Source organism: Octopus sinensis, linkage group LG26, assembly GCF_006345805.1.
Source record: "Octopus sinensis linkage group LG26, ASM634580v1, whole genome shotgun sequence".
NCBI classification, from domain to species: domain Eukaryota; kingdom Metazoa; phylum Mollusca; class Cephalopoda; order Octopoda; family Octopodidae; genus Octopus; species Octopus sinensis.
Genome location: NC_043022.1, coordinates 4082449 through 4108589, shown reverse-complemented (window position 1 = coordinate 4108589; position 26141 = coordinate 4082449). Strand labels below are relative to the sequence as shown.

At 41.1% G+C, this 26141-nt stretch overlaps 1 protein-coding gene across 4 annotated transcripts in view; it reads left to right on the top strand.

Moving 5' to 3' along the window:
• LOC115224734 (arginine-glutamic acid dipeptide repeats protein) overlaps window positions 1-26141 on the top strand; it is a 453168-nt gene that overhangs the window by 400404 nt on the left and 26623 nt on the right. For 3 of the 4 annotated variants that reach the window (XM_029795612.2, XM_029795609.2, XM_029795611.2), the window contains exons 14-21: window positions 688-774; window positions 2381-2470; window positions 3117-4885; window positions 15857-16013; window positions 18652-18826; window positions 20130-20241; window positions 21912-22060; window positions 25443-25643. In XM_029795612.2, coding sequence (XP_029651472.1) covers window positions 688-774; window positions 2381-2470; window positions 3117-4885; window positions 15857-16013; window positions 18652-18826; window positions 20130-20241; window positions 21912-22060; window positions 25443-25643 — 2740 coding nt within the window. The remainder of the gene's footprint in view (window positions 1-687; window positions 775-2380; window positions 2471-3116; window positions 4886-15856; window positions 16014-18651; window positions 18827-20129; window positions 20242-21911; window positions 22061-25442; window positions 25644-26141) is intronic. The other variant, XM_029795610.2, reaches the window with a different exon arrangement.

The window sequence follows — 26141 nt, the reverse complement described above, 5'->3', positions numbered from 1 at the left end:
GCCTTTCCCTTGGATAACATCAGTGGCACGGAGAGGGGAGCTGGTATGCATGGGCAACAGCTGGTCTTCCATAAACAACCTTGCCTTGTGCTTTGGAGGGGAACTTTCTAGGGGCAATCCCATGGTCGTTTATGACTGAAGGGGGTCTTTACCCTTTACCCTATCCATTATGCTATGCCTAAGGGCATAGCATAATCAGAGTGAATTTTTAAGGCTTATAAACCTCCATTGACACCTTGTCGGCTTCTTACCGATAGGATAATACAGTTCTATATTTCTGAGATAAGGAGTTTTATATTTTCTCCCCACTGTGTTATGGGTGGCGATACCCAAGTTTGTGGCCAATGCAGCAAAGTTGGAGCTGGAGAACATGTCACAGCTTGTTGCAGCCCAGATTATTTATCGTCAGAGTAGATAAATTATCACCAATGATTGACTGATTCATGAGAGAAGCCAATGCCATCATCCTGTTGGTTAACCAGAAACAATCGCTTTGTAGGTAGTATCTAGTGGCTGACATAACAACCAGCACCACTTGTCTGCTCAGACAATTCCCATTAAACCCAATCATTTAAAATACTCTTGTGTTATTATATAAAGACTTCCTTTGTTTTGCTATTTCTTCTGTTTTATATTGTTTTTGTTGGGTTTTTTTTTTCTTTTCAAACGTCTTTCCTTTGCATTCAGAAGGGCACATCAGAGAGTCCTGTTAAAAGTCGCAAAAGACAGCATCATTTGGAAACTGACAAATTTTCCAAGAAAAAGAAGCCTCAGGTACGTTGACATGTCGTTTGCTTCCTTAGGGATGGTCATTCGACAATTTTCATTGAAAAATTTTTGAAGCGGGGATTTTAAATAGCAAAATATTTCTGAGACCAGTATTAAATAGGGTGTCTGCCATTCTTCTCATCAGTAAGAGATCAGACATTTTTATCGAACCCTTTTAATACCATCCCACCTGAAATCACCTGTGGTTTTTGGATACAGAACTTCTGAAAACCTTTCATTATATTCATTGTCCTGTTCTAAACACCAGCTTAATAATGGTCAACTTGTGGAAGCGCAATGGCCCAGTGGTTAGGGCAGCGGACTCGCGGTCATAGGATCGCGGTTTCGATTTCCAGACCAGGTGTTGTGAGTGTTTATTGAGCGAAAACACCTAAAAGTTCCACGAGGCTCCGGCAGGGGATGGTGGTGATCCCTGCTGTACTCTTTCACCACAACTTTCTCTCACTCTTACTTCCTGTTTCTGTTGTATTTCAAAGGGCCGGCCTTGTCACTCTCTGTGTCACGCTGAATATCCCCGAGAACTACATTAAGGGTACACGTGTCTGTGGAGTGCTCAGCCACTTACACGTTAATTTCACGAGCAGGCTGTTCCGTTGATTCGGATCAACCGGAACCCTCGTCGTCATAACCGACAGAGTGCTTCCACAATGGTCAACTTATTATACTAAAGCCTTCCAAATTCATGATTATTTTCAAAATTAACCCTTTTGACACCAACCCCTTTGAGATTGATCTTGGTCTTCTGACACAAACTCCATTTTAAAGGGGGTCTAAATTAAAATCTTCCATAAAAATTCCATTTTGGTTTATGTTCCAAACACCATCTTTACTAATTTCTTAGTAATTTTCAAAATGAATTGAAACAAAGGCTGTGTTTCAACAGAAATATGGTGTGAAAAGGCTTAAATGAAACACCTGGAAAGTTTATTTTTGTTAAAAATTGTTATGATGTGGTGTTATCCACAATTATAATGTGTGGCCTCTGTTGTGACTGTAGCTTTTGTATCTACTCTAGTAGCCATGATATTTTCCTCGTATCGGATTCAGTGTATCTCTCTTCTATACCGGAATGGTAATACACTGCTTCATCTACCATGCTGTCACTGATAGCTCTGCAAGACACCGAATTTGAACTGTCTACCTTGACTATAACTCATAACTGACTCTTAACTCCAAAAGAGAACTCGTAAAATGACTCTGTTCATCCGTCACTACGTTCTGAGTTCAAAATTTTGCTGAGGCCAACTTTGCCTTTTATCCTTTTGGTGGGGGTCGATGTAATCGACTACCCCCCCACACACACACACCGAATTTCAGGCCTTGTGCCTTTAGTAGAAAGGATTATTATTATTATTATTAAGGTGGCAAGCTGGAAGAATTAACATACCAGGTAAAATGTTCAGCATCATTTTGTCCGTCCTTATATTCTGAGTTCAAATTCTGCTGAAGTCAACTTTACCATTCACCCTTTCGGGGATTCATAGAATAAGTACCAGTTCCCTATTAGGGTCAGCATAATATTGAAACTGCTGGCCTTGTGCCAACATTTGGAAGCCTTCTTCTTATCTCCTGCACTATTTTATTGACACAGGGTCCTTCAGATTCCGAATCAGTTTCTGACAGCAGTAGTATCTCTGGAAATGAAGAGAATGGAAATGAAGGTGATATTGAAAATAACCAGGTAAGAATCTCTAGCTTTTATACCTGCCTTTCTTTCATTTATAAACTTAATCTTTCTGACTTACCTTAATTCATTCACCTCTTTGGGTGTTTTGCCTGTACACATCTGAATTTTTACCTGTACACGGTTTAATGTGTGTTTTACTTGTACATGGGTCAATGTGTGTTTTACCTGTACACAGCTTAATGTATGTTTTATCTGCACACAGCTTAATGTGTATTTTACCTGTACACGCCTTGATGTGTATGTTACCTGTACACACCTTAATGTGTGTTTTACCTGTGCACGGCTTTGTGTGTTTTACCTATACATACATGTACATACCTTAAAATGCATTTTACCTGTACATACCTTAATGTGTTTTACCTGTACACCTTAACATGTATTTTATCTGTACACACCTTAATATGTAATTTACTTATACTTTCTTCAATGTGTGTTTTACCTGTACTCACCTTAACATGTGTTTTTACCTGTACATACCTTAAAGAAAGTTTTACCTGTATACACCTTAATGTGTTTTACCTGTACATACCTTAAAGAAAGTTTTACCTGTATACACCTTAATGTGTTTTACCTGTACATACATTAATGTATGTTTTACCTGTACATGGCTTAATTTGCTGTTGTCTTCTTTTCTTTCCAGGATGATTTGAGTTCAAATTCACCCCCAAGTACGCCAAGCCCTGCAGATAACTTGGTGTGCAAACCTCAGTTGTCTTCTCAGCTACCTGCAACCATTTCCCCTTCATCTACTGCAACCCCAAGGGGAGAGACTCGTCCCCCATCAGTGCCTACTGAGTGCCCAGTTCCTCAACCACAGACAGCGGCACCTCCTCCGTCATCTCTGCCACAACAGACACCGTCACCGCCACCACCACCTCCTCCTCCGCCACCTCCACAACAACAACAACAACAGCAGCAGCAGCAACAACATCAACAACAACAGCAACAACAACTACAACCACAACTGCCACCACCACCACCTCAGCAACAGCAGCAGCAGCAACAGTCATCTTCATCTCTGCTGCAACCACAGACACAACTTCCGCCACAGTCACAGCCACCCGTGGCACCACCCCCTCTGCAAACGGCTCATTCTCCACCTCCGCCACTTCAGCAAGAGGAGGAGGAAGAAGAGGAAGAGTTTATTTCCCAACGACAGCAAGTTTTACCTGAAGCTCCGCTCGTTGAGATCAAACAAGAGCCGAGGGACATTGTCGAGAACACTCCGCCTCCACCGCCGCCCCCACCATCTCTGTCATGGCCCCTATCACAGCATCACCACCACCACCCTCCTCCATCGAGCGCAGCCCCGGGCCACATGTCTGCTGCCTTGCCCCTCTCTCCCCTTCATTCACTATCTCTGCCTGCACCCCCGATGCAGATCAAGCAGGAGATCGATTCTCCCGTTGCTGCGCCAGAACCTCCCCAACGCTGGGAGTACCCCCCTATGGACCGCTACCCCTTTCCACACTCGTTACATCCGCCTCCTCCTCCCCCTCCATCGTCTCAAGCTTCACAATCCTCAAACATCATGTTGCATCCTTCTCAACAGACTCCTAACATGCACTCAGCACCGCAGCCTCATCTGCAACAAAGCCAACAGCAACAACAACAACAACAGCAACAGCAGCAACAACAGCCACAACCACCACACCACCATCACCAACAACAACAACAGCAACAACAACAACAACAGCAGCAGGTGGCTCCTCCCCCTCATCATCTCTCAATGCACCAGCCTCTGCATCAACCGCCTCCTACATCAATGCAGATGCCTTCTCACTTGTCACAGGGCCCAAACCAGCCTTCACAACAACAACAACACCATCCACATCCATCATCTCGTCACCAGCCTCCCTCTCCGCCATCCAACGGTGGCCCCCAACAAACTCTCTCCTCACATCACCATCACTCCATTCTGGATCAAAGCCAGCCCCCGCCACACCCCTCACATTCTTCTCTCGGACCTCCGCCGCCGCAGTCTCATCCTCAAATCTCACAGAAGCATCACTCATCGTTACCTCCTCACAGCCAGTCTCATTCTGCGCCTCCGCCTCTGCAGCAGTACATTGTGCCACCTCTAGCTCAGACCCATCCGACTGCTGGCAACGTGGAAATCAAGAAAGAACCAGAAGACTATCAGCTGAAACCAATTCCGCCATCTCCGAAAACTCATCCTCAAAACCTGCCTCATGAGTTGAACCCCAAATGTTTGGATACCAAAGATATGTCTTTGGCACTGCCTCCTCAGTCTGCCCATTCGCAACCTTTAGCCCCTGAGCAGATCCCCACAGATTCTCACTATGAAAAAGACTCTGATAGTAATGAGGATGAGTGCCAGAGACCTATCAGTCCTGGACCAGATGCCACACCCTGCAATAAGGAATTCCATAAGAGTAAAAACGCTATGTAAGTTAAGGGTTTTTTTTTGTTGAGTTTCTTTTAAAATTCCTTTGATTTCATTGTTGATTTCCATTCATTCTCCCCTCCCACCCATGCATCATATTTGGTTAGGGCACTTTTTGTTAGAACCATTGTCTCAATTGCTATGTGCCTATATCTAGGGCCCTTATCAGTCTGCACAGGCCAGGCCTGGGCAAATCATCGTTACTTAACCCTTTTTATACCAACCAGGCTGAAACCGCCTCTTGCTTTGTAGTACAAATGCCTTGTCTTCAAAAGTCCTGAATTAAAATCTTCCACCAAACCTTAGTCACAATTTGTGTTCCTAACACTAGCTTAATGATAACTAAGGTGTTTTACTAAATTCTTTGTTATATTTAAAATAATTGAAAGAAACACGGAGCATCTCAAAATAAATTCAGTAATGAAAGGGTTAATGACATTAACCCATTAATCTGCTCTAATAATTCTCTAATCAACTCTAATAATTCTGCTGGTTTGCTGCTTGTGTCTAATCACTGTTATTAATTAAACCATAATGAGTCATTAGGACTTATTACAAATTGCAGCCTATTTCTCACGGTTCACACCCAGTTGTGTTAACAAAGAAAGGGCACTCATTAGTTAATATAGCCCTGTCGATACTTAACTAAGGGATCGTTAGATCAACCAGGGTAGATTGGGAGCTAAACAGCATCAACAAAACTGTAGAGATGGAGTAAAACCTGGCCCTTATTCAGGGACCTTATCTCTGGCTGTGGACTGATTTGTGGACATAATTAGTGGCTCAACATGTTTATTGCTTTGTAACCAAGTGGTTCCAGGTTCCATCTCTACCATGTGACATCTTCAGCCAGTGTTTTCTACTAAAGCCTTGAATTGACCAATGCTTTGTGATTGAGATATTTCGGTATTTGGAAACTGAACGGAAGCCTGTTGTGTGTATCTTTCAGCAGGTCCTCACCTGATCAGTGTTTGCATCTGGTAAAACAACGTGCCGTGTAGGCCGTTGGGTGTAAAGACTGGTAGAATGTAAGTGGTTTCATATTCAGAGAACAAAGATTAGCAACAAGAAGGCTACCGACTAGTAGAATGCTGTCTTGATAAGTTGTCATCTGGCCTATTCCACTATGGGTGGGTGGGGGGTCTGGCCTAAATGATTGCAGGAGCAATGTGATTTATGTTTTAGGAACTTGGAAAATATATCGTTTTTTAAACTGCAATTGGGCACAAAATACTGCTATTGATTCTACTAAACAACATATTAGACTAATCGAACCAATTGGAATATATTACAAAAAGTCATGGGCTGTGAGCTGGCAGAATTGTTAGCATTGCTGGCCAAAATGTTTCCGGCATTTTGTCCGTCTTTGCATTCTGAGTTCAAATTCCACCAAGGTCAAATTTTCTTTGCATCCTTTCGAGGTGGATAAAATAAGTACCAGTCAAGTACTGGTGTTGATGTAATCAGTTTAAGACATGACCATGGGTCTATTGTATGTTCTGTACTCTCGTTTGAACTTGTGTTTGGTTGCATGTTGTCTTGAAATTCTGAAATTTCTAAATCAAAATATTATTTCCAAGAGCTGAGGGTTCTTCATCGTGTCTGGTAGTGTTGCCATGCACTTTGTGAAGAAGGTTAAAAGTGACAATGGTAGACACCATATTATGGTTACCATAATGCAATATATAAATTATTAGTTATTATATTTAGAGGTCAGGACTTCCAAGCAATATATTCGACAAAATCTTTTACTTTATAAATATTGAACAAAAAAAAAAAGCTATGAGAGTGACTGAGTTGGAGCAGAAGGTGTATATTGACAGATAATAAAGAAGTGAAATAGGATCAGTGCATGTGTTTATTGACATAATGACCCTCCTGCGTATTATAAAAGCTATTTTCTAAATCTGAAGGTGCACCATTGAGAAAAGGTATTGGTTGGGGGTTACTTCAAAACTCCATGTGCCCTTGTAGCATTTCATTGTGTGTCCTGCTTCAAGAACATCCCTTTCCTTTTTGCCTTGGAATCAAGGGATGGATGGGGATCCATAAATGTTTATGGCAGTAGCAGATAAGATCTCAGTGGTCAACGTGGAATTATTGATCCCTCCAAGGTTGAAACTGAATAGGAATTCATTCCTCCCCCTAATAAATAATATATAAATAAAGAAATATAAAACTCTTGTTCCTGGTTGTAAGAGATCTGGGCATTCTTTCGGTATTGGTCTCCGGAGTGTCAGTATGAGGAGACAAGATCATTCACCCCTTTCTCAGCCCAGCCTCTTTATCTACATCTTGAGGGAAGAAAATTGTGTAGGTGAACGACACCTTCAACTGGTATCAAAGGATTGCCAAAATCTGTATTCGTTAATGAATAATTCTGTCAGCAACAAATACTTTCAGGCCACGTTCTTATTGCACCAGAATTCCATAGGTGTCTATAAATAACTCTTCCTCTCTCTCTCATGAAGAGGTGAGTTTGTTCTTAAAAGCTCTGTCATTAACCAGTTGGCCTTCTTCCTGATCTTTCTCATGACCTAATTATATGGGAATTAGTTAAACAAATTACATATCGCCACTACACCAGGGCTTTTGTTCAGACTACACCTCACTCTATGTCCTCCAGCCTGTTGCTTTTAGTTGTGATTGAGCTGTAGTTTTCCTTTTTTCAAGTTTCTTTCACATTTATGCTTGTGTACACACACACAGAGTCCAATCAGTCTAAAAGTATTAACACACCCACAAGTACACACACACCATCTATTGAAAAGAGTGACACTCAGCCCTCTCCCTCGCCTCCTCTAACCTGTTTTCTGTTGTAGTTTCTCTCTGATACTTTGAAGTGGTTACTGAAATGTTTATTTTCAGATTAGTTATCACTGAGAGCTAATAACAATGATAATAGCTATGATAATTAACTGTTCTTGTATGTAAATTCTGGCGTAAAAAGCTAGAGCTCCATTCACATTCAGTCTATTGTCTGCTGTGTCCTATTTTCGATAATTTGGTATTTGTCTGCTGGAGCTGAAGAAAGAGTACGACATGGTGTAGAACTCCTTTCACAAGGCTGTCATTCTGTTTGATAAACTTAGGCAAACTTAGATATGTTTCAGCCAAAATTGTGCCCCAGGCCATCTCTAACTTAATCCCTTGAAAATTCAGATTATTTCAGGCATTTATTGACATTGCTATGAATTAATTATGCGTTATCTCGTTAGTTTTGGGATTTCAGTGATGTAATTATTTATTTCTTGGACTGGCATTGTTGTTCAGGTGTGAAGGGCCGAATCTAGTCAGTTTGTTGAACATAGAGCAGATAAAATATTTGGGCCGGATATGGTCAACCGGTGTAAATACTGAAAGATTAATGGCACCACCTGAAATAGGATTTATAAAACTAATCTATATTTTCATTTGATGGTTTCAGTGAGTCACCAACTGAAGTTGGATGACTACTAGTCATCCTAGTCATCCAACTACAATTGATGACACTATGAGGTTCCAGACCTCCATAGTGTTTTTCAAGTGGCTAAAGTGAGTTGATGTGTCGCTAGTTCTATCAGCAGTAATCCACTAATTGGATCGGTTGACCCTAGACTGACCATTGATTGAAGAGGCTCTTCCAGCCGGACTATGTCCTGCAATTGTGCTGAATAAAGATTACACGTCAAATGATCAATATGTCCCACTTCACATCCACCTTGCTGCTCCACAACCCTCACTGAGGGAGTTACACGTACATTATCTTCAATAGGAATCAAATGACACAGCAAGAAAGCTTTTTAGTTTTTCAATTACTTTTTTGCTTTTGTCTGCATTCAGATTTATAAGTTCAAACCGGATGGGATCTGGGGAGTGGGTACAGGGTTTTCTTAACTCTAACTGATAACATTACCTGATAACATTCAAGTTTAGACAACGCAGAGTGAAATTATGATTGAAAGCTCTTTCCAGGAAAGATAATTATTAGAGATAAAGTTCTTATTCATATCGCGCAGGAGTGGCTGTGTGGTAAGTAGCTTGCTAACCAACCACATGGTTCAGGGTTCGGCCCCACTGCGTGGCACCTTGGGCAAGTGTCTTCTGCTATAGCCTCAGGCCGACCAAAGCCTTGTGAGTGGATTTGGTAGACGGAAACTGAAAAGAAGCCCGTCGTATGTATATATATATATATATATATGTGTTTGTGTGTCTGTGTTTGTCCCCCTAGCATTGCTTGACAACCGATGCTGGTGTGTTTACGTCCCCGTCTCTTAGCGGTTCGGCAAAAGAGACCGATAGAATAAGTACTGGGCTTACAAAAAGAATAAGTCCCGGAGTCGAGTTGCTCGATTAAAGGCGGTGCTCCAGCATGGCTGCAGTCAAATGACTGAAACAAGTAAAAGAGTAAAGTTCTTATTCAGCTGTTTGTCTAATGCTTGTTGAGTTTGTAGTTTAACCCTTCAGCATTCAGATTACTCTGTCAAATCTAATCCTTATTTATTCATATTGTTTTGAATTAATCCTGCATTATCTCGTAGCTTTGAGATTTCGATGATGTGATTGTAAGAGGCTGGAACTGGCCACTTTAAATTCTCATTACTCTAATATTTGCCTATGTCCAGGCCAAATCTACTGCCACATCTTTTTAATCCCGCTTTCATTGTTGGGTGAAGGGCAAGTTACAATGCTTTCATCTCTTTCTACCTCACAACAAATAAACTGTCTGTCTGTCTGTCTTGTGTCAGTTTTATTGAGCAGACTACAGCTATGGCCCCAACTCCTACTCCTCTCGGCCAAGAGGTGCTAAGTGCCATGTAAAAAGTACTCAGGCCTGTGTCACATAAGCACCAAGTACCTGTCCTAATATGAAAACACTTTACAGGAAGGTTGGCGTTAAGGGAGGGTGTCCTGCCATAGAAATTATGCCAAAACTGTCCAGTTCATACCTATTTCTTTATTACTCACACGGGGCTAAACATAGAGGGGACAAACAAGGACAGACATAGGTATTAAGTCGATTACATCGACCCCAGTGCGTAACTGGTACTTAATTTATCGACCCCGAAAGGATGAAAGGCAAAGTCAACCTCGGCGGAATTTGAACTCACAACGTAACGACAAGCGAAATACCGTTAAGCATTTCGCCCGGCGTGCTAACGTTTCTGCCAGCTCTCCGCCTTGTCCAGTTCATACCAGAATGGAAAAGAAAGGGAGGATAAGTGATGAGGACTGAAAGTGCCCAATGTGACGTGTTTTTAAACTAATTACTGCCTTCTGACCCTTAGGGTTTAATCACTATTTTAAGGTTGTTGATTAATTTTGTGTGCTTGTATGATGGCGAAGGGTTGTGAGTGTGAAGTTCAATCAAGCAGAGGGGGAGGGGGCATTATCTTTCTTCATGTAGAGGAAGCTGGTCATTATTTCTCATAATAAATCTTATAAATATTTCTTATAATGAATTTCTTAACCGGGAAAAAAGTTAGGAACCATCTGAGTCGACCCAATCATTTAAATGATTGGGTCGACTCTGATGGTTCCTAACTGAATGAGTTTGATTAGATATTGTTTATGCAAACACCTCTGATAGCAAGAATTAAGTGCATGTGATCCCTTAACCCTTTTAGCATTTAAACTGGAAGGTTGCATATAATAGAAATATTGAAATTACGGTGGCACGTAAAAAGCACCATCCGATCGTGGCCGTTTGCCAGCCTCGTCTGGCACGTAAAAAGCACCCACTACACTCACAGAGTGGTTGGCATTAGGAAGGGCATCCAGCCGTAGAAACATTGCCAGATCAGACTGGGCCTGGTGCAGCCTTCTGGCTTCCCAGACCCCAGTTGAACCGTCCAACCCATGCTAGCATGGAAAGCGGACGCTAAACGATGATGATGATGATGATCCAGCCCAAATAGTCTACCTGTTCAGACAGTCCAGATCCAGCTTCTTACACCTGCCCTACAATGTCACTCTAAAAGTAAGCAATCACATCATTGAAATGTCAAAGCTACAAAATAATGCATGGTTTATTAAAAACAATGTGAACGAAAGAGCATTACATTTGAAAGAATAATTTGAATGCTAAAGGGTTAAGACAGTTGGTTATATGAAGATTTTTGAGGTCAGGTTTTTGTTTACCCATTTCCATACAACCCTCCTATAACTGCCCTTGCTTTCATGATGCAAAGTTCCTATTTTAACCCTTTTGTTACCATATTTCTCTTGAGATGCTCTGTGTTTCTTTCAATTAAGTTTAAATAGTCCAACCCATGCTAGCATGGAAAGCGGACGTTAAACGATGATGATAACAAATAATTTAGTAAAATTACTTAGTTATCAATAAGCAAGTGTTAGGAACCTAAATTATGATTAAGGTTTGGTGGAAGATTTTAATTCAGAACTTTTGAAAACAAGACATTCATACTAGAGAGCCAAAGGTGGTTTCAGCCAGGTTGGTATCAATCAGGTTAATAATAGTTTCAAATCAAAAATTTGCATCAAAATTTCCTATTCATTCATTTTCTAAACACCAGATTAATAATTGTGACAATTATTTTACCAAGTTGTTAATTGTTCTAAAAACAATTGAAACAAAGGTAGTGTATTTCAGCAGGAATCATCATCATCATCATCGTTTAACGTCCGTTCTCCATGCTAGCATGGATTGGGCGGTTCGACCAGGGATCTGGGAAGCCAGAAGGCTGCACCAGACTCCAGTCTTATCTAGCAATGTTTCTACAGCTGGATGCCCTTCCTAACGCCAACCACTCCGTGAGTGTAGTGGGTGCTATGGTAACAAAACAAAATGCTATCATCCTCATCATCTCTTAACGTCTTTCATGCTGGCAAGGGTTGGATGATTTGACAGGATTTAGTGAGGTGGAGGACCGCAGCATGCTCCACCAGTGTCTGCTTTGGCATGGTTTCTCGGACTAGACACCTCTCACAAGGCCAACCACTTCTCAGTGCATACTGCAGGGTACTTTTCATGGTACCAGTTGCAGTACTAGTGAGGTTGCTATGCAGTTCAAAAGACCAAGACTAAGATCCCCATCATTTGTGTCCCCATCCGGTAAAGATGAAGTACTTGACAAACCGACTTTCTTAAATGGCTTCCATTGTTTTCCTTTTATGGTCGCATGGGTGGGGGGGGGCATTTGAGGCAAGATTTTTACAGCTGGATTCTTTTCCGGTCACCAACCATAATTTCTTTGAAATGAGGGATTTTTTTAAAATTAAAAAACTTTTTTTCTTCATTCTAGAGGAATGTGGAAAGCTCAGAGCTAGCAGATGTTTTATCATCGAGTGGGAATACGGTAAACAGGGAGGTAGCTTTACGCGAGGGGATGATTGGTTAGAGTGTAAATCTGTGGTCCTCAACTAGGGTCCACGTGGCTTTCAAGGCTCCACGTCAGCTTTTGTTGTTAAAATTCATCTCCAATAAATGGCTTCCACTTCTGAAAGTTTAAATGATTGGTCAACTCGGTTGGCCAAGTGGTTAGGCTGTTGCACTCACGATCGCTGGATCACAGGTTCGATTCCCAGATTGGGTGACACATTGTGTTCTTGAGCAAAACACTTAATTTCATATTGTTCCAGTCCCTCTTCAATCAGGGGGGATTGTTTGACCTGCTTGCCTGGCCAAGCAGGGTGGTATCATTCGAAATCTAAAACAATGCAAAAGCGCTTTGTGACCAGCGATGTGTAACAGCATCCGATAGTCAGGTCCGTCATGTGATCATAATATTTTAACAGTTTTTCTTGATACTTTTCCTAAAAACATTGAAGGGCAATGAGGGGCCGATATGAATAAAATAGCAATCGAAGGGGTTCCATATGTATAAAGAAAAAATAATGGTTGGTTGAGAACCACTGCTCCAGGTAATAAAATAACAAGATTGTATGGAGGGAGTGGGGGATAATGGTAAGAAATGGGAAAGGGGCTGATCCCTTTGTCCAAGCAGTAAATATTTCTTTTGTATCTCAATTGTTGCTGTTGTGACAGTAAAAGTGCCAGACATTGATTTGAAAGGAAAGGACTGAGCCTTCTTCCCCTTTTCCTCTTCCTCCTCCTCCTCCTCCTCAGCTTTAAATTAAATACTAATCACCCGTTTAAGTTAAATCAGTCAACCATAGCCATCACCCACCCTTGACAAACCAACTTTTCTTAAGTAGCTTCTATTTTTTCCCTTTAATGTTCATCTGTTTTTTTCCCTGCTGGCATGGGTTAGAAGGGGAGATATTTGAGGCAGGATTTTTACAACTGGATGTTTTTCCTGTTCCCAACCCTTAACTGTCTTCCAAATGAGGGTTTTTGTTTTTTTTTCTTCATTCTAGAGGAATGTGGAAAGCTCAGAGCTAGCGACAGGAAATATCAATGAATATCACTGGTTTCCACTGTTTGCAAGCCTAGCTTACACATTAATTGTGGTCAGGACAACGACATTTTGTTATGCAACCATAATATAAGCCACATGGCTCAGTGGTTAGAGTGTCAGGCTCACAATCATGAGGTAGTGAGTTCAATTCCCGGGCCAGGCTGTGTGTTGTTTTCTTGAGCAAGACACTTTATTTCACGTTCCTCCAGTTCACTCAGCTGTAGAAATGAGTTGCGATGTCTCTGGTACCAAGCTGTATCGGCCCCTTTGCCTTTCCCTTGGATAGCATCAGTGGTATGGAGAAGGGAGGCTGGTATACATGGGTGACTGCTGGTCTTCCATAAACAACCTTGCCTGGACTTGTACCTCAGAGGGGAACTTTCTAGGTGTAATCCCATAGTCATTCATGACTGAAGGGAATCTTTATTCTTTTAGGATATTCTACTAACTATATTAAAGACTTATAAGTCAACATTGTGTCTCGGCTGTGTTGGCAGAGATATTTGATCAGTTATCTCTACAAAAACCCAAAGCCAGTCTTGGCAATTACAACTTTTAAAACCCCCTGCCTCGCATATACAATAGGCTTCTTTGTGTCCCCTCTTCCAAGTTCTTTCACGGAGCATTGGTTTTGCCCAGGGCTGTATATACTTGGCACTGCAAGACCAGATCTGAGGCCAAGGGGTTGAGATATAAATTAACCCCAGCCATCGTGAGGAATGCATGTTTCTTTTTGTTTTTTGATCTCAGCTTCAGTCCCACTTCATTGCAGCTTGAGCATGAGTCTTTTACTATAACCCCAGGCCAACCAAAGTCTTGTGAGTGGATTCCCAATAGACTTCCCTTTTGCCAATGCAAGCTTAGAGAGTGGGCATTAAATGATGTTGATGATGGTAATGATTAGTAACATGTGGTGTAGATATTGTTGCTATTCATAATCTTTGTGGTATGTGGTGGAGGGGAAAAAGGCTTAAGTCACCTACCATGTGGGTCCTTTTGTAATGTTGGTTCTTTCCAGCCAGGATGCATCCGTAAGAGCCTTACCCACCTAACCTCTGTCCAGAACCTAACAGCAAATTTCCTCAACTGATGCAGCTGCTGTGTCCATCTTGATCAGCAGTGCCCATGCAAAGCAGTGCCCATGCAAAGCAGTGCCCATGCAAAGCAGTGCCCATGCAAAGCAGGCCTATGTTTGTTGTCCTTCCACTCATGAGCTCCCCCGATCCTTTACTTCTAACAAGGCCCCTGCCCTCCTCAGCACCACACCCTTAATCATTTTGGTGTCCAACTTCCTTTTGGTTAAATAATTCCGTTTTGTCTAGTTGTATTCTTGGTAAGATCTTGGAATGTGTGGGTTCCCAGTTTTGCATTTTGGGTCTGTCACATCAAGTTGCATTAGTATTTAGTCACACACACACACTCCCAGTGAAAGGGAGTGACATTGTAGGGTAGGTGTGAGATGTTGGATCAGTCCAGTTTTAACATACAAAAAACAGAATATTTTGGCCGGATATGGTCAGTTTAAATGCTAAAAGGTTCTGCATTATAACATTGTATAGATTGTAAGTTTTTTTCTCAACCGCATGTTTCTGGGTTCAGTCTTTCTGCATGGCACCTTGGGCAAGTGTCATCTATTGTAGCCCCAGGTCAACAAAAGCCTTGTAAGGGGATCGGGAAACTGAAAGAAGCCCATTGTGTTTGTGTGTGTGTGTGTTTCCTTGTTTTGATAGTGCATCATGTTGTAAACAAGTACCACTGTTCTCACAAGTTTCTGGTCTTCTGTGAAAGCTAGATCTACTTGGAAATAGGTGGGTGACAAGAATAGCAACCAGTCGTAGAAAATCTGCCTCGACTAATGTCCTCGTGCAGGCATGGAAAAGTGGATATTTGTAATAAGGAGGATTATAAAAACAGTTTCAAATCCTTGCCACAAGCGCAGCCTGTGGTCGGGGATTAAGTCAATTACATCGACCCTTCTGTTTCACTAGTATTTAACTTATCGACCCTGAAAGGATGAAAGGCAAAATTCAACCTTGGTGGAATTTGAATTCAGAACGTAGCGACAGGCAAAATACCGCTAAGTATTCCATCCAGTGTGCTAATGATTCTGCCAGCTTGCCACCTTAATAATAATCCTTTCTACTATAGGCACAAGGTCTGAAATTTGGTGGGAGGGGAGCCAGTTGATTAGATTAAACCCAGTATGTAACTGGTACTTAATTTATCGACCCTGAAAGGATGAAAGGCAAAATTCAACCTTGGTGGAATTTGAATTCAGAACGTAGCGACAGGCAAAATACCACTAAGTATTCCATCCAGTGTGCTAATGATTTTGCCAGCTCGCCACCTTGTGGGTGATTATAACTTGATCCAAACGTTTTTTTTTTCCCCTCTCCTCATTCCTTTCTGAAGAAGAGCATCTGCTTGAAATGTCAAAGACTCTTACATTTTTTCCTGAGTGTCAAACTAATACCCTTTGTTTGTTGTTGCCTCACCTGTCTCTATCTTCTGGGGTTTTTTTTTTCCTTTGTTTTTTGTACATTTCGAACCTTGTTTAACATTTTATACAACTGCCCAGTCTTTCATGCATTTGTTTTGTTTTCTGTTTCCCAGATTTATTAAACTGTTGAATAGAGGAATCAATTCTTGTTCGCGCTGTGATTTAGTTTTTAAACCTCAACCGCACTCGGATTTAGCCAAGAAACGTGAAGAAAGAGAAAAGAAGGTCCTACAAGCATCTGCTACTATCAAGGAAGAGAAAGTTCAGCCTGTAAGTGTCCATGCATGCATGCCTCTTCTTCTTCTTCTTCACTATATTCATGTATTTAATAGTTCATTTCCTTTTATAACCTAACTAGAAATACTCAACCATGATGGCTACATTCATCAGCTTTTCTACCCACATGTTAGTCGTCTCAATAAACCCGATACAAACTTATTTCGGTTCCAAGCAGCATTTGTTTCAGACCTTCGTTTATTAATCTAGCGAAACCCCACCAATTGATGGATGGATTCTGAGCATTCTTAGTTCTGTCTTACCTCAATAAATTTTCCTACTGAATTGAATTAAACATTCACGTATTAGCAATGTTTCAAAAGTCGCACTGCTTCTTTTAACTGCTAAACACTAGTGATGATCCAGCATGGCCAGAAGCAGCTTAACCGTTTAGCATTCAGACTCCTCTGCCAAATGTAATGCTTATTTAACCCTTTCGTTACCAACCCGGCTGAAACCAGCTCTGGCTCTTTAGTACAAATGTCTGGTTTTCAAAAGTTCCGAATTAAAACCTTCCACCAAACCTTAATCACAATTTATGTCCCTAACTCTAGCTTAATGATAACGATGTTATTTTACTTAATTCTTTGTTATATTTAACATAATTGGAAGAAACACTGAGCATCTCAAAATAAATTCAGTAATGAAAGGGTTAATCACGTTTTGAATTAATCATAGATTATCTCGTAACTTTGAGAGATTTCAATGATGTCACAGATTATTTTTAGAATGACATTGTAAGGTAGGTGTGAGAGGCCAATTTTGGCTGGATTGAACATAAAAACAGAATATTTGCACTTGATATGGCTGGTTTGAAGGATTGAAGAAGTACAGGGGAGACAAAGATATGTTGCATTTAAAAATAAATGTCCAAAATGCTGGGTCTGAAATAGCATTTCATGAATGCACTTGTACAATGCATAACTTCTGCTTGCAACAGTGCATGTACAACATAGCTGCACCTAGTAATGTGGAAGCACTCCGTCGGTTACGACGAGGGTTCCGGTTGATCCGAATCAACGGAACAGCCTACTCGTGAAATTAACGTGTAAGTGGCTGAGCACTCCACAGACACGTGTACCCTTAACGTAGTTCTCGGGGATATTCAGCGTGACACAGAGAGTGACAAGGCCGGCCCTTTGAAATACAGGTACAACAGAAACAGGAAGTAAGAGTGAGAGAAAGTTGTGGTGAAAGAGTACAGCAGGGATCACCACCATCCCCTGCCGGAGCCTCGTGGAGCTTTTTAGGTGTTTTCGCTCAATAAACACTCACAACGCCCGGTCTGGGAATCGAAACCGCGATCCTATGACCGCGAGTCCGCTGCCCTAACCACTGGGCCATTGCGCCCCCACATAGTAATATCACACATACAAAACACACTGCTGTTAGCAGCATTTCTTAAATTACTTTAAAATTTGTTTTTCGTTTGTAACTAAGTTACTTTGATAGTATTTTGACTGGCTCTAAATTGTCTTTGGACAAGACTAGGAATAAAGATTTGTGTGTGTGAGCACTCCATCGGTTACAAGGACAAGTGTTCCAATTGATCTGAGCCTGTTCATGAAATTTATGTGCATGTAGCTGAGCACTCCACAGACACATGTTAGCTTAACCCTTTCATGACCAACCCGGCTGAAACCGGCTCTGGCTCTAAATACAAATGTCTGGTTTTCATAAGTTTTGAATTAAAATCTTCAACCAAACCTCAGTCACAATTTATGTTCGTAACACTAGCTGAATGATAGCTAAGTTATTGTACTAAATTCTTTGTTACGTTTAAAGTAATTGAAAGAAACACAGAGCATCTGAAAATAAATACAGTAACGAAAGGGTTAACACAGTTCTCAAAAGAGATTCAGCATGACCCCAATGTGACAAGGTTGGTCCCCTTGTGAATTACAGGTACAACTCAATTTTGCCAGTTGAGTGGACTGGATCCAATGAAAAATAAAGTGTCTTGCTGAAGAACACAATGTATTGCAGGCAATTAAATTCCCAAGCTGATGATCATGGGCCCAAACCACTTGGCCACATCATCATCATTGATGATGGAATTTACCATGCTACACCAGACTTCACGGTCCATCATGGCATTACAGAGGTCCTGTTGCTGGATGCCTGTATCCCTGGAGATTACATCAGGGTAGGAGAGTGTGCGCCCTCTGGTATTGCGAGTAGATGGCTTCGAGAGGAGAAGAGTAGAAACTACTTCTGTTTCAGCTCTACAACAATGTCCAGCAAACTGGACTCTCCTACCTTTTACAAGAGATGACACAGGTGGTAGTTTCCCATATATTTGCATTTTGGTTGGATGACGCTTCCACGAGAGATTTTGAGCTCTCATAAGGAGGCGAGTGTAGGTTCCATCCAACCGCCTCTCAAGCTTCTTTGATAACGTCCAGGTTTCTGAGCCATCCAGTAGAATTGGTTCGACTGTGGCTTTGAAGATTTCAAGTTTGAAGTCCCCACTTAAATTTGATGACCAGATCTTATGCATGTCATTACAGGCTGACCAGGCCATACCCTTTCTAGTTAAAAATATCTTAGCCACATACCTTTACACGCACACATGCGCATGCACCGTACATATGTATTGATGAATTTGTTTTCCGTCTTTTTTTTTCTGCAGACAAAACGAATTGATACGCCTATCAAGTCCAGCTCGACGGAAGCTCAAGTGACCAGCACATTATCATCTCAGCATGGCCCATATGGTGGTGAAAGAATGACACCTCGTCCATACCCCGGTCATGACACTCCAGCCCTGAGACAGCTTAGTGAATACGCCAGGCCACACACACTAGGTATACCTTCCTTCCTTCCTTCCTTCTCCCAATATATTTAGCATTGTCCTTTAATGTTTACTCGTTTCAGTCCATTAGACTGTGGCCATGCTGGAGCACTGCCTTCAAGAATTTTTAGTTGAATGAATTGAACCCTGGACTCATTTTGTGTTTGTTTTCCTTTAAGCCTGATACTTATTCCATCTTGCTCTTTTGCCGAACTGCTAGGATACAGGGATGTAAACCCACCAATGCCTATTGTCAAGCAGTGGTGGGGGACAAAGATACACACACACACACACACTCAGGCCAACTAAAACCTTGTGAGTGGATTTGATAGAGGAAACTGAAAGAAGCTCATCATATATAAATGTGTGTGTGTGTTCATGTCTGTGTTGGTTCTCATAACTTAGCAGTTTGACAAAAGAAACCAATAAAATAAGTATCGGGTTTAAAGAAGAAAATAAGTAGTGATTGATTTGTTCAACAAAATTCTTGAATGTATTGCTCCAGCATGGCTACAGTCTAATGACTTCAACAGGTAAAAGATAAAAGATATTCATACACATAGGCGCAGGAGTGGCTGTGTGGTAAGTAGCTTGTTTACCAACCACATGGTTCCGGGTTCAGTCCCACTGCGTGGCATCTTGGGCAAGTGTCTTCTACTATAGCCTCGGGCTGACCAAAGCCTTGTGAGTGGATTTGGTAGACGGAAACTGAAAGAAGCCCGTCGTATATATGTATGTATATATATATATATATATATATATATATATATGTATGTGTGTGTATATGTTTGTGTGTCTGTGTTTGTCCCCCTAGCATTGCTTGACAACCGATGCTGGTGTGTTTACGTCCCCGTCACTTAGCGGTTCAGCAAAAGAGACCGATAGAGTAAGTACTGGGCTTACAAAGAATAAGTCCCGGGGTCGAGTTGCTCGACTAAAGGCGGTGCTCCAGCATGGCCACAGTCAAATGACTGAAACAAGTAAAAGAATACATTATATATAAATGTGTGTGTGTTATCTAAATCAGTGGTTCCAGACTTTTTCAAGCTCCCGGCCCCTTAACATTTCTAGCACCTCTACCCCAACTAACCATGACAAATACAGTCTCCTTTCTGAAGCAACTTGAAAGCAACTCTATTTCACAAATAAAACATAACCTAATGAACCCATTATTGCCCCACATTTCTTCAATGCCTCCTTGGAACTTTCCACTGCCCCCATGGGAGCAGTACTGCCCACTTTAGGAACCACTGATCTAAATGAACAAAAATGGAATAAAAATTAATTATCCTTTTTTTTTTCGACTTTATTTCCAGGTCAAGACTTTGGCCGGTCTGGTCCCTATGGTCTGTCAACTTTACCTCCACATGTTGACCCGATGTTACCTTACAGATTAGCCTCGATGTATCCAACAGGATCTAGAGAAAGGTTAGTAATATTTTTAGATTTTATTTCCATTTTTTTCTTTTAATAACTTGTTTGGGGCTTGTTTTGACAAAACTGAGTAAACCCTTTCTTTTACTCATGAGTAATTTGTATCAGGAATTTGAAACCAAATCCTTAGACATGCTGTCAGACACCGCAAGCAAACCACCATAGTTTCATGTGGATTGGTTTATCAACCGATCAGTCAGCATGAAGCAATGTGCATAGATATGCTTTCTCAAACATTCTACAAATTGATTTCTAGTCTCCTATAAAAACCATTCTGCTTGCATTTTTACATGCCAGAGAATCCAGGAAGGCAGTTTAGACAGAAGGCACAGATAGGACATGAACCTTTGTCACCAAGAACATAGCATAATTGTTTCCGGTTGCCATATCGATAGTTTTCTATAATCTCTAAGCAGCATCTCTCTCTCTCCCCCAGTATGTAATTATTTGCTGTAGCTATCTGCAAGAGGCCGACACAGTTTGTCTTTATCTGCAATAATAAAATCTGTTGAACTACTCCAAACATCCATACATCCACTTTATCTCTTTCACCCTGTGAAAATTGGCTCTGGACACTGTCCAGCTTGCACCTTATCTGAAGAAGTAAATACCTGTGCCCATGTTGTAACAAATGAAAGGTTTGTGAAGGTGGAAAATAAATTAGTGCGGCATTGAATCACTTCCCTGTTGCTGCCTCGAAGACAAATGTTGTACCAACGAGGTAGGCTCTATGCGGTCTCTGTTAATACCTGTCTCAAAACACGCGGAAGTAAAGGAGACAATGTACTTCTACTTATCTCTAAAATGACAGGATGGTCACTGTAGGAGTGCCTATGATCATAGTGTCCCAACTGCTTATCATAAACTCCTTTTCAAACTCCACCCGTCTAGCACCCGTGGACATGTTTACAAAGTCAGAAAACAGCACAGCTCCCATGACTTTAGGAAACATTTTTTCCCGCTAAGAGTTGCTGAAGCATGGAACAAACTGCCAGCATCAGTTGTTGGTTGTCGGAGCACTTCATCCTTCAAAACTTCCATGCTTCCTGAAATTCGCCAACACTACACCTGATCTTCTCTTCCCCTCCATATACACGCTGAAGCATGGAACAAACTGCCAGCATCAGTTGTTGGTTGTCGGAGCACTGCATCCTTCGAAACCTCTATGCTTCCTGAGATTCACCAACACTACACCTGATTTTCTCCCCTCCATACACACACAAGCATGTATCTGACTCATGCATTGTTCGCTTTCCAGACATTTGTACATTACTGCATATGCTTTATACGCACTTTCTGACAAGTTGTGGTGCACCTGAGCACTGTATACAATAATTTCATCATTATTATTATTATTATTATTATTATTATTATTATTATTATTATAATACTAGAAAACTATAACTTCCGTATTTTAGTTATTTAATCGCTGAGTGAAGGATAATGACACGGGTTCAGTTGCTGATGTCTGAATAATAACTGGTTTGTGTTGATGGAGTTATTCGTCGTCTCTTATCAACTTAAACCATTTCGGTGATGTGATATTCTACTTCCTTCCGTTTTTGTCTTACTAAATGTACCATTATACGTGAAACTCCTTTATAAAGGGCTGCTTTGTTTACATTTTTATTTTGTTTATTTTATTTTGTTTGTCCCATTTCTAGACTTGAACTTGAGTTGGAGCGAGACAAAAGGGAACGTGACGCCCGCGAACGGGAATTACGGGAACGAGAGCTACGTGAAATGGAAATTAGAGAAAAATTCAAAGCAGATATGGAAATGAAACCTCCTGGTACTCCTGGATCTAAAATACGTGAGTTTACATTGCACAATCACCAATCTCTCGTGTTTTCGTGATTTAAAAAAAAAAAAAAAACCATTTCATAATCATTTCTCTGTCACCAGGTTCCAAAAGGGAGGTAATTCTGTTTTTCTGTTGACATAGTTTTGTTAACTGAATTATCTCTCTTGATTTCTTTCACGGCCGGGAACCAACAGCGGTTGTATATATATAAAGTGCAGGGAGCCGGACTTGGGTTATATTGAGGCTAAAATTTCTTTAAAATTCCTTTTACTTTTACTTCATCTTCCAGTACACGATATTTCTGACACTCATAATTAGATATATTCTTGGAGAACCAACTAAACAGAGTAGAATATGAACCTTAATTTGTTCTGGTTTTTTCCTGGTCATTGTTGACACTTCAAGTCTTCTGTCCATCCGATTTTACTTCGGTTATTGTTATCTGGTACGAAGGTTGCTGTTGTAAGGATTTTTTGGCAAGGCTTCACAACCAGATAGTCCCTGTGTGGATTACTCCTTGGGTGCTTCGCAGGGTTAGTCAATTTTGCCAGCTGAGTGGACTGGGGCGACAGGAAATGAAGTGTCTTGCTTAAGAACATAATGCATTGCCCTGTCCAGGAATCGAAACCACAATCTTATGACCACGAGTGCAACGCTTTAACCACTAAGCTATACATAGATGGCTTAGTGGCTAGGGTGTGTTCTTGAGCAAGACACTTCATTCCACGTTGCTCCAGTCCACTCACCTGGCAAAATTGAGTTGCACCTGTAATTCAAAGGGAGCCACCCTTGTCACATTCTGTGGAGTACTCAGCCACTTGCACGTTGATTTCACGAGCAGGCTATTCCATTGATCAATCAACTGGAACCCTTGTCATCGTAACCAACAGAGCACCAGACTCATACACGCACATGTACACACACATACACATATATATATATATATCTGACCATAGCCGTCACTTGCAGACGGGTGTGACCTGGCTTTGCTAAATGGTTTTAGTTGCTTGAACCAGTGATGCCTCCAGGATGTGATAATTTGAGGTAGAGACACAGGGCTACAATATTTGGCTGGTTCTCATTTTCAGCTGGGTGGCACATAAAAAGCACCATCCGATCGTGGCCGATGCCAGTGCCGCCTCAACTGGCTTCTGTGCCAGTGGCACATAAAAAGCACCATCCAAACATGGCCGATGCCAGCGCCGCCTCAACTGGCTTCTGTGCCGGTGGCACATAAAAAGCACCATCCGAACATGGCCGATGCCAGCGCCGCCTTGACTGGCTTCCGTGCCGGTAGCACGTTAAAAGCACCAACCGATCATGGCCGATGCCAGACTCCCCTGGCACCTGTGCAGGTGGCATGTAAAAACCACCATCCGATTGTGGCCGTTTGCCAGCCTCGTCTGGCACATAAAAAGTACCCACTACACTCGCGGAGTGGTTGGCGTTAGGAAGGGCATCCAGATCAGACTGGGCCTGGTGCAGCCTCCTGGCTTCCCAGACCCCAGTCGAACCATCCAACCTGTGCTAGCACAGAAAACGGACGTTAAACGATGATGATGATAGGCTAAAACAATTTTAAATGAAGGATCTTGCTCAAGGACACACCATTTGGGCCACAAATCATCCATCACTTCATCAAGCGCATAACTGCCCACATACACACAGGTTTTTAGACTAATAATTAGCTTAATTGTGCAAAAGTATTTTCTGCTGTTCACTGGAATTCAGTCGTGACCCGTAGATAAACTGTATATCTTGCCCTGTGTGCATGTTCGTGTGTGAGTGTGTGTATATATACTGTATTTCAACATGTTTAAGGAGCCCCCTAATTTTGGGGGGTTTAAAATTTGGAAAAAAATGGTTTTGTAAGGGATTATAATGCTATTCATGTATAAGAATCTCCCATATTTTTTAACCTAACTTTTGACAAAAATGGGTTCTTTATACGTTAAAATATGATTGATATACATATATATATATATATATATATATATATATTATATATATATATATATATATATATATATATATATATATATATATATACTAGCAGTATCGCCCGGCGTTGCTCGGGTTTGTTTCAACCCGCTGGAATTGTAATTTTGAAAAGTAAAAATTTTGTGAAAATTTTTCTGGTCGAAATACACCGAAAAGTGGCGACACAGCAGTGAAAAAATCGTAAAAAAATAGGGATTTTCATAGAAAAAAGCATCTTTTTGATGTAAATAATTTTTGGTGTTAACATGGTCCGATTTGAATTTTATGTTCTTCGTGTGGTAAGTAGCTTGCTAACCAACCACATGGTTCCGGGTTCAGTCCCACTGCGTGGCACCTTGGGCAAGTGTCTTCTACTATAGCCTCGGGCCGACCAAAGCCTTGTGAGTGGATTTGGTAGATGGAAACTGAAAGAAGCCCGTCGTGTATATATAGGTGTGTTTGTGTGTCTGTGTTTGTCCCCCTAGCATTGCTTGACAACCGATGCTGGTGTGTTTATGTCCCCGTTACTTAGCGGTTTGGCAAAAGAGACCGACAGAATAAGTACTGGGCTTACAAAGAATAAGTCCCGGGGTTGAGTTGCTCGATTAAAGGCAGTGCTCCAGCATGGCCGCAGTCAAATGACTGAAACAAGTAAAAGAGTGTATATATATATATAGGATTCGTCAAAAGTCAGCCAACAATAAATCGAAATTCCTTAAATGCTGTTTGTAATTCTATATTGACTCGAAAGGAAAAATGTGACACTCTCACTTCAGTTTGAACAATTTTCATTATGTTTCATATTTGGATGCTCTTATTAAATTCATTCAGTTGTTAAACATAAATAAATCTTGGAATTAAATGGTTTTTGATTTACTGTCAGCTGACTTTTGGCCAATCCTGTATATTTATGTCTTATTCTATAATATTTCTAAATATTGCCATGTGTCCATACCTACCTATCTTACCATATATTTCTAAATGACTCTTGAATGTATATCGTGTCCACATGACAATGGCTCTCCACCAGTGTCCACATGACCCTTGGGGCTCCATCTAAGGTTTTTGTTGCTAAAATCTATCTGCAATAATTTGCTTATAACTCTACAATGCTCAAAATATTTTAACATTTTTTTCTTAACCCAATCCCTAATAATATTCAACAACACAAATATAATGGGATTTTTTTTTTAAACATTGAATGTCTATGAGGGTCCAACTGAGCAAAATAGGGATCAAAGAGGGTCCAAAGGTTAAAAAAAAAAAAAAAGGAATGGTTGAGAGTCACTGTTCCACACTTCCAAATGTCCCTGTCTATATATGTATATGTATATATATATATGTGTGTGTGTGTGTAATTGCATCTTATTCTGTCACGTTTTCTGAGACTGTCCTCTTCTAATTTCTGCAGGTGGAAATGCGTTGGATGCTCCTTGGATCGATATGCGTCGTTATGCCTATCCTCCGACTGCTGCAGCACAAAGTCATTTAGTCCAACAATCGGCGGGTAACAGCTCCAGTAGCAACACACCTCATATACCAGGTGTTTACCCCCCAACAAGTTTAGCTAATGATCTGCTGGCACGAGAGAGGGAACGTTTGGAACGGTTAGGTAAGATTGCTCTTCTCTCATTATTCTTCTTCTTCTTGAAACTCCTTAAACTTGAAGCCAATGGCACTTTTGATAGGTATGGTCTATTATCTGCTATCAGGTAATGTTTTATAGAGTTTTTTTTTTATGTTTTGGTTAATTTATGTAGAGTCTTTCATGTAAACTGATGTTGGGGCTCTGGTTTCGGTGAAGTGGCCCTGGAGTCCTTTCCCTACTGGCACCACACAATAAGCTCCTGTGCTGGCAAGACAAAAAAAAAAGCACCCTGTACACTCTGTGAAGTGGTTGGTGTTAAAGGGCATTGCACCAGAGAAGCCATACCAAAACAGACAGTTGGAGCATGTTGCAGCTCTCCAACCTTGCCAGCTCCTATCAAACTGTCTAATCCATGCCAGCATGGAAAAGATACATTAGATAATAATGATGATGAGGATGAAGGGTCCTCTTGTGTAGATTCAGTAAGACAGATGTATGTGGTTGTGGTGTTGTCGATGTATG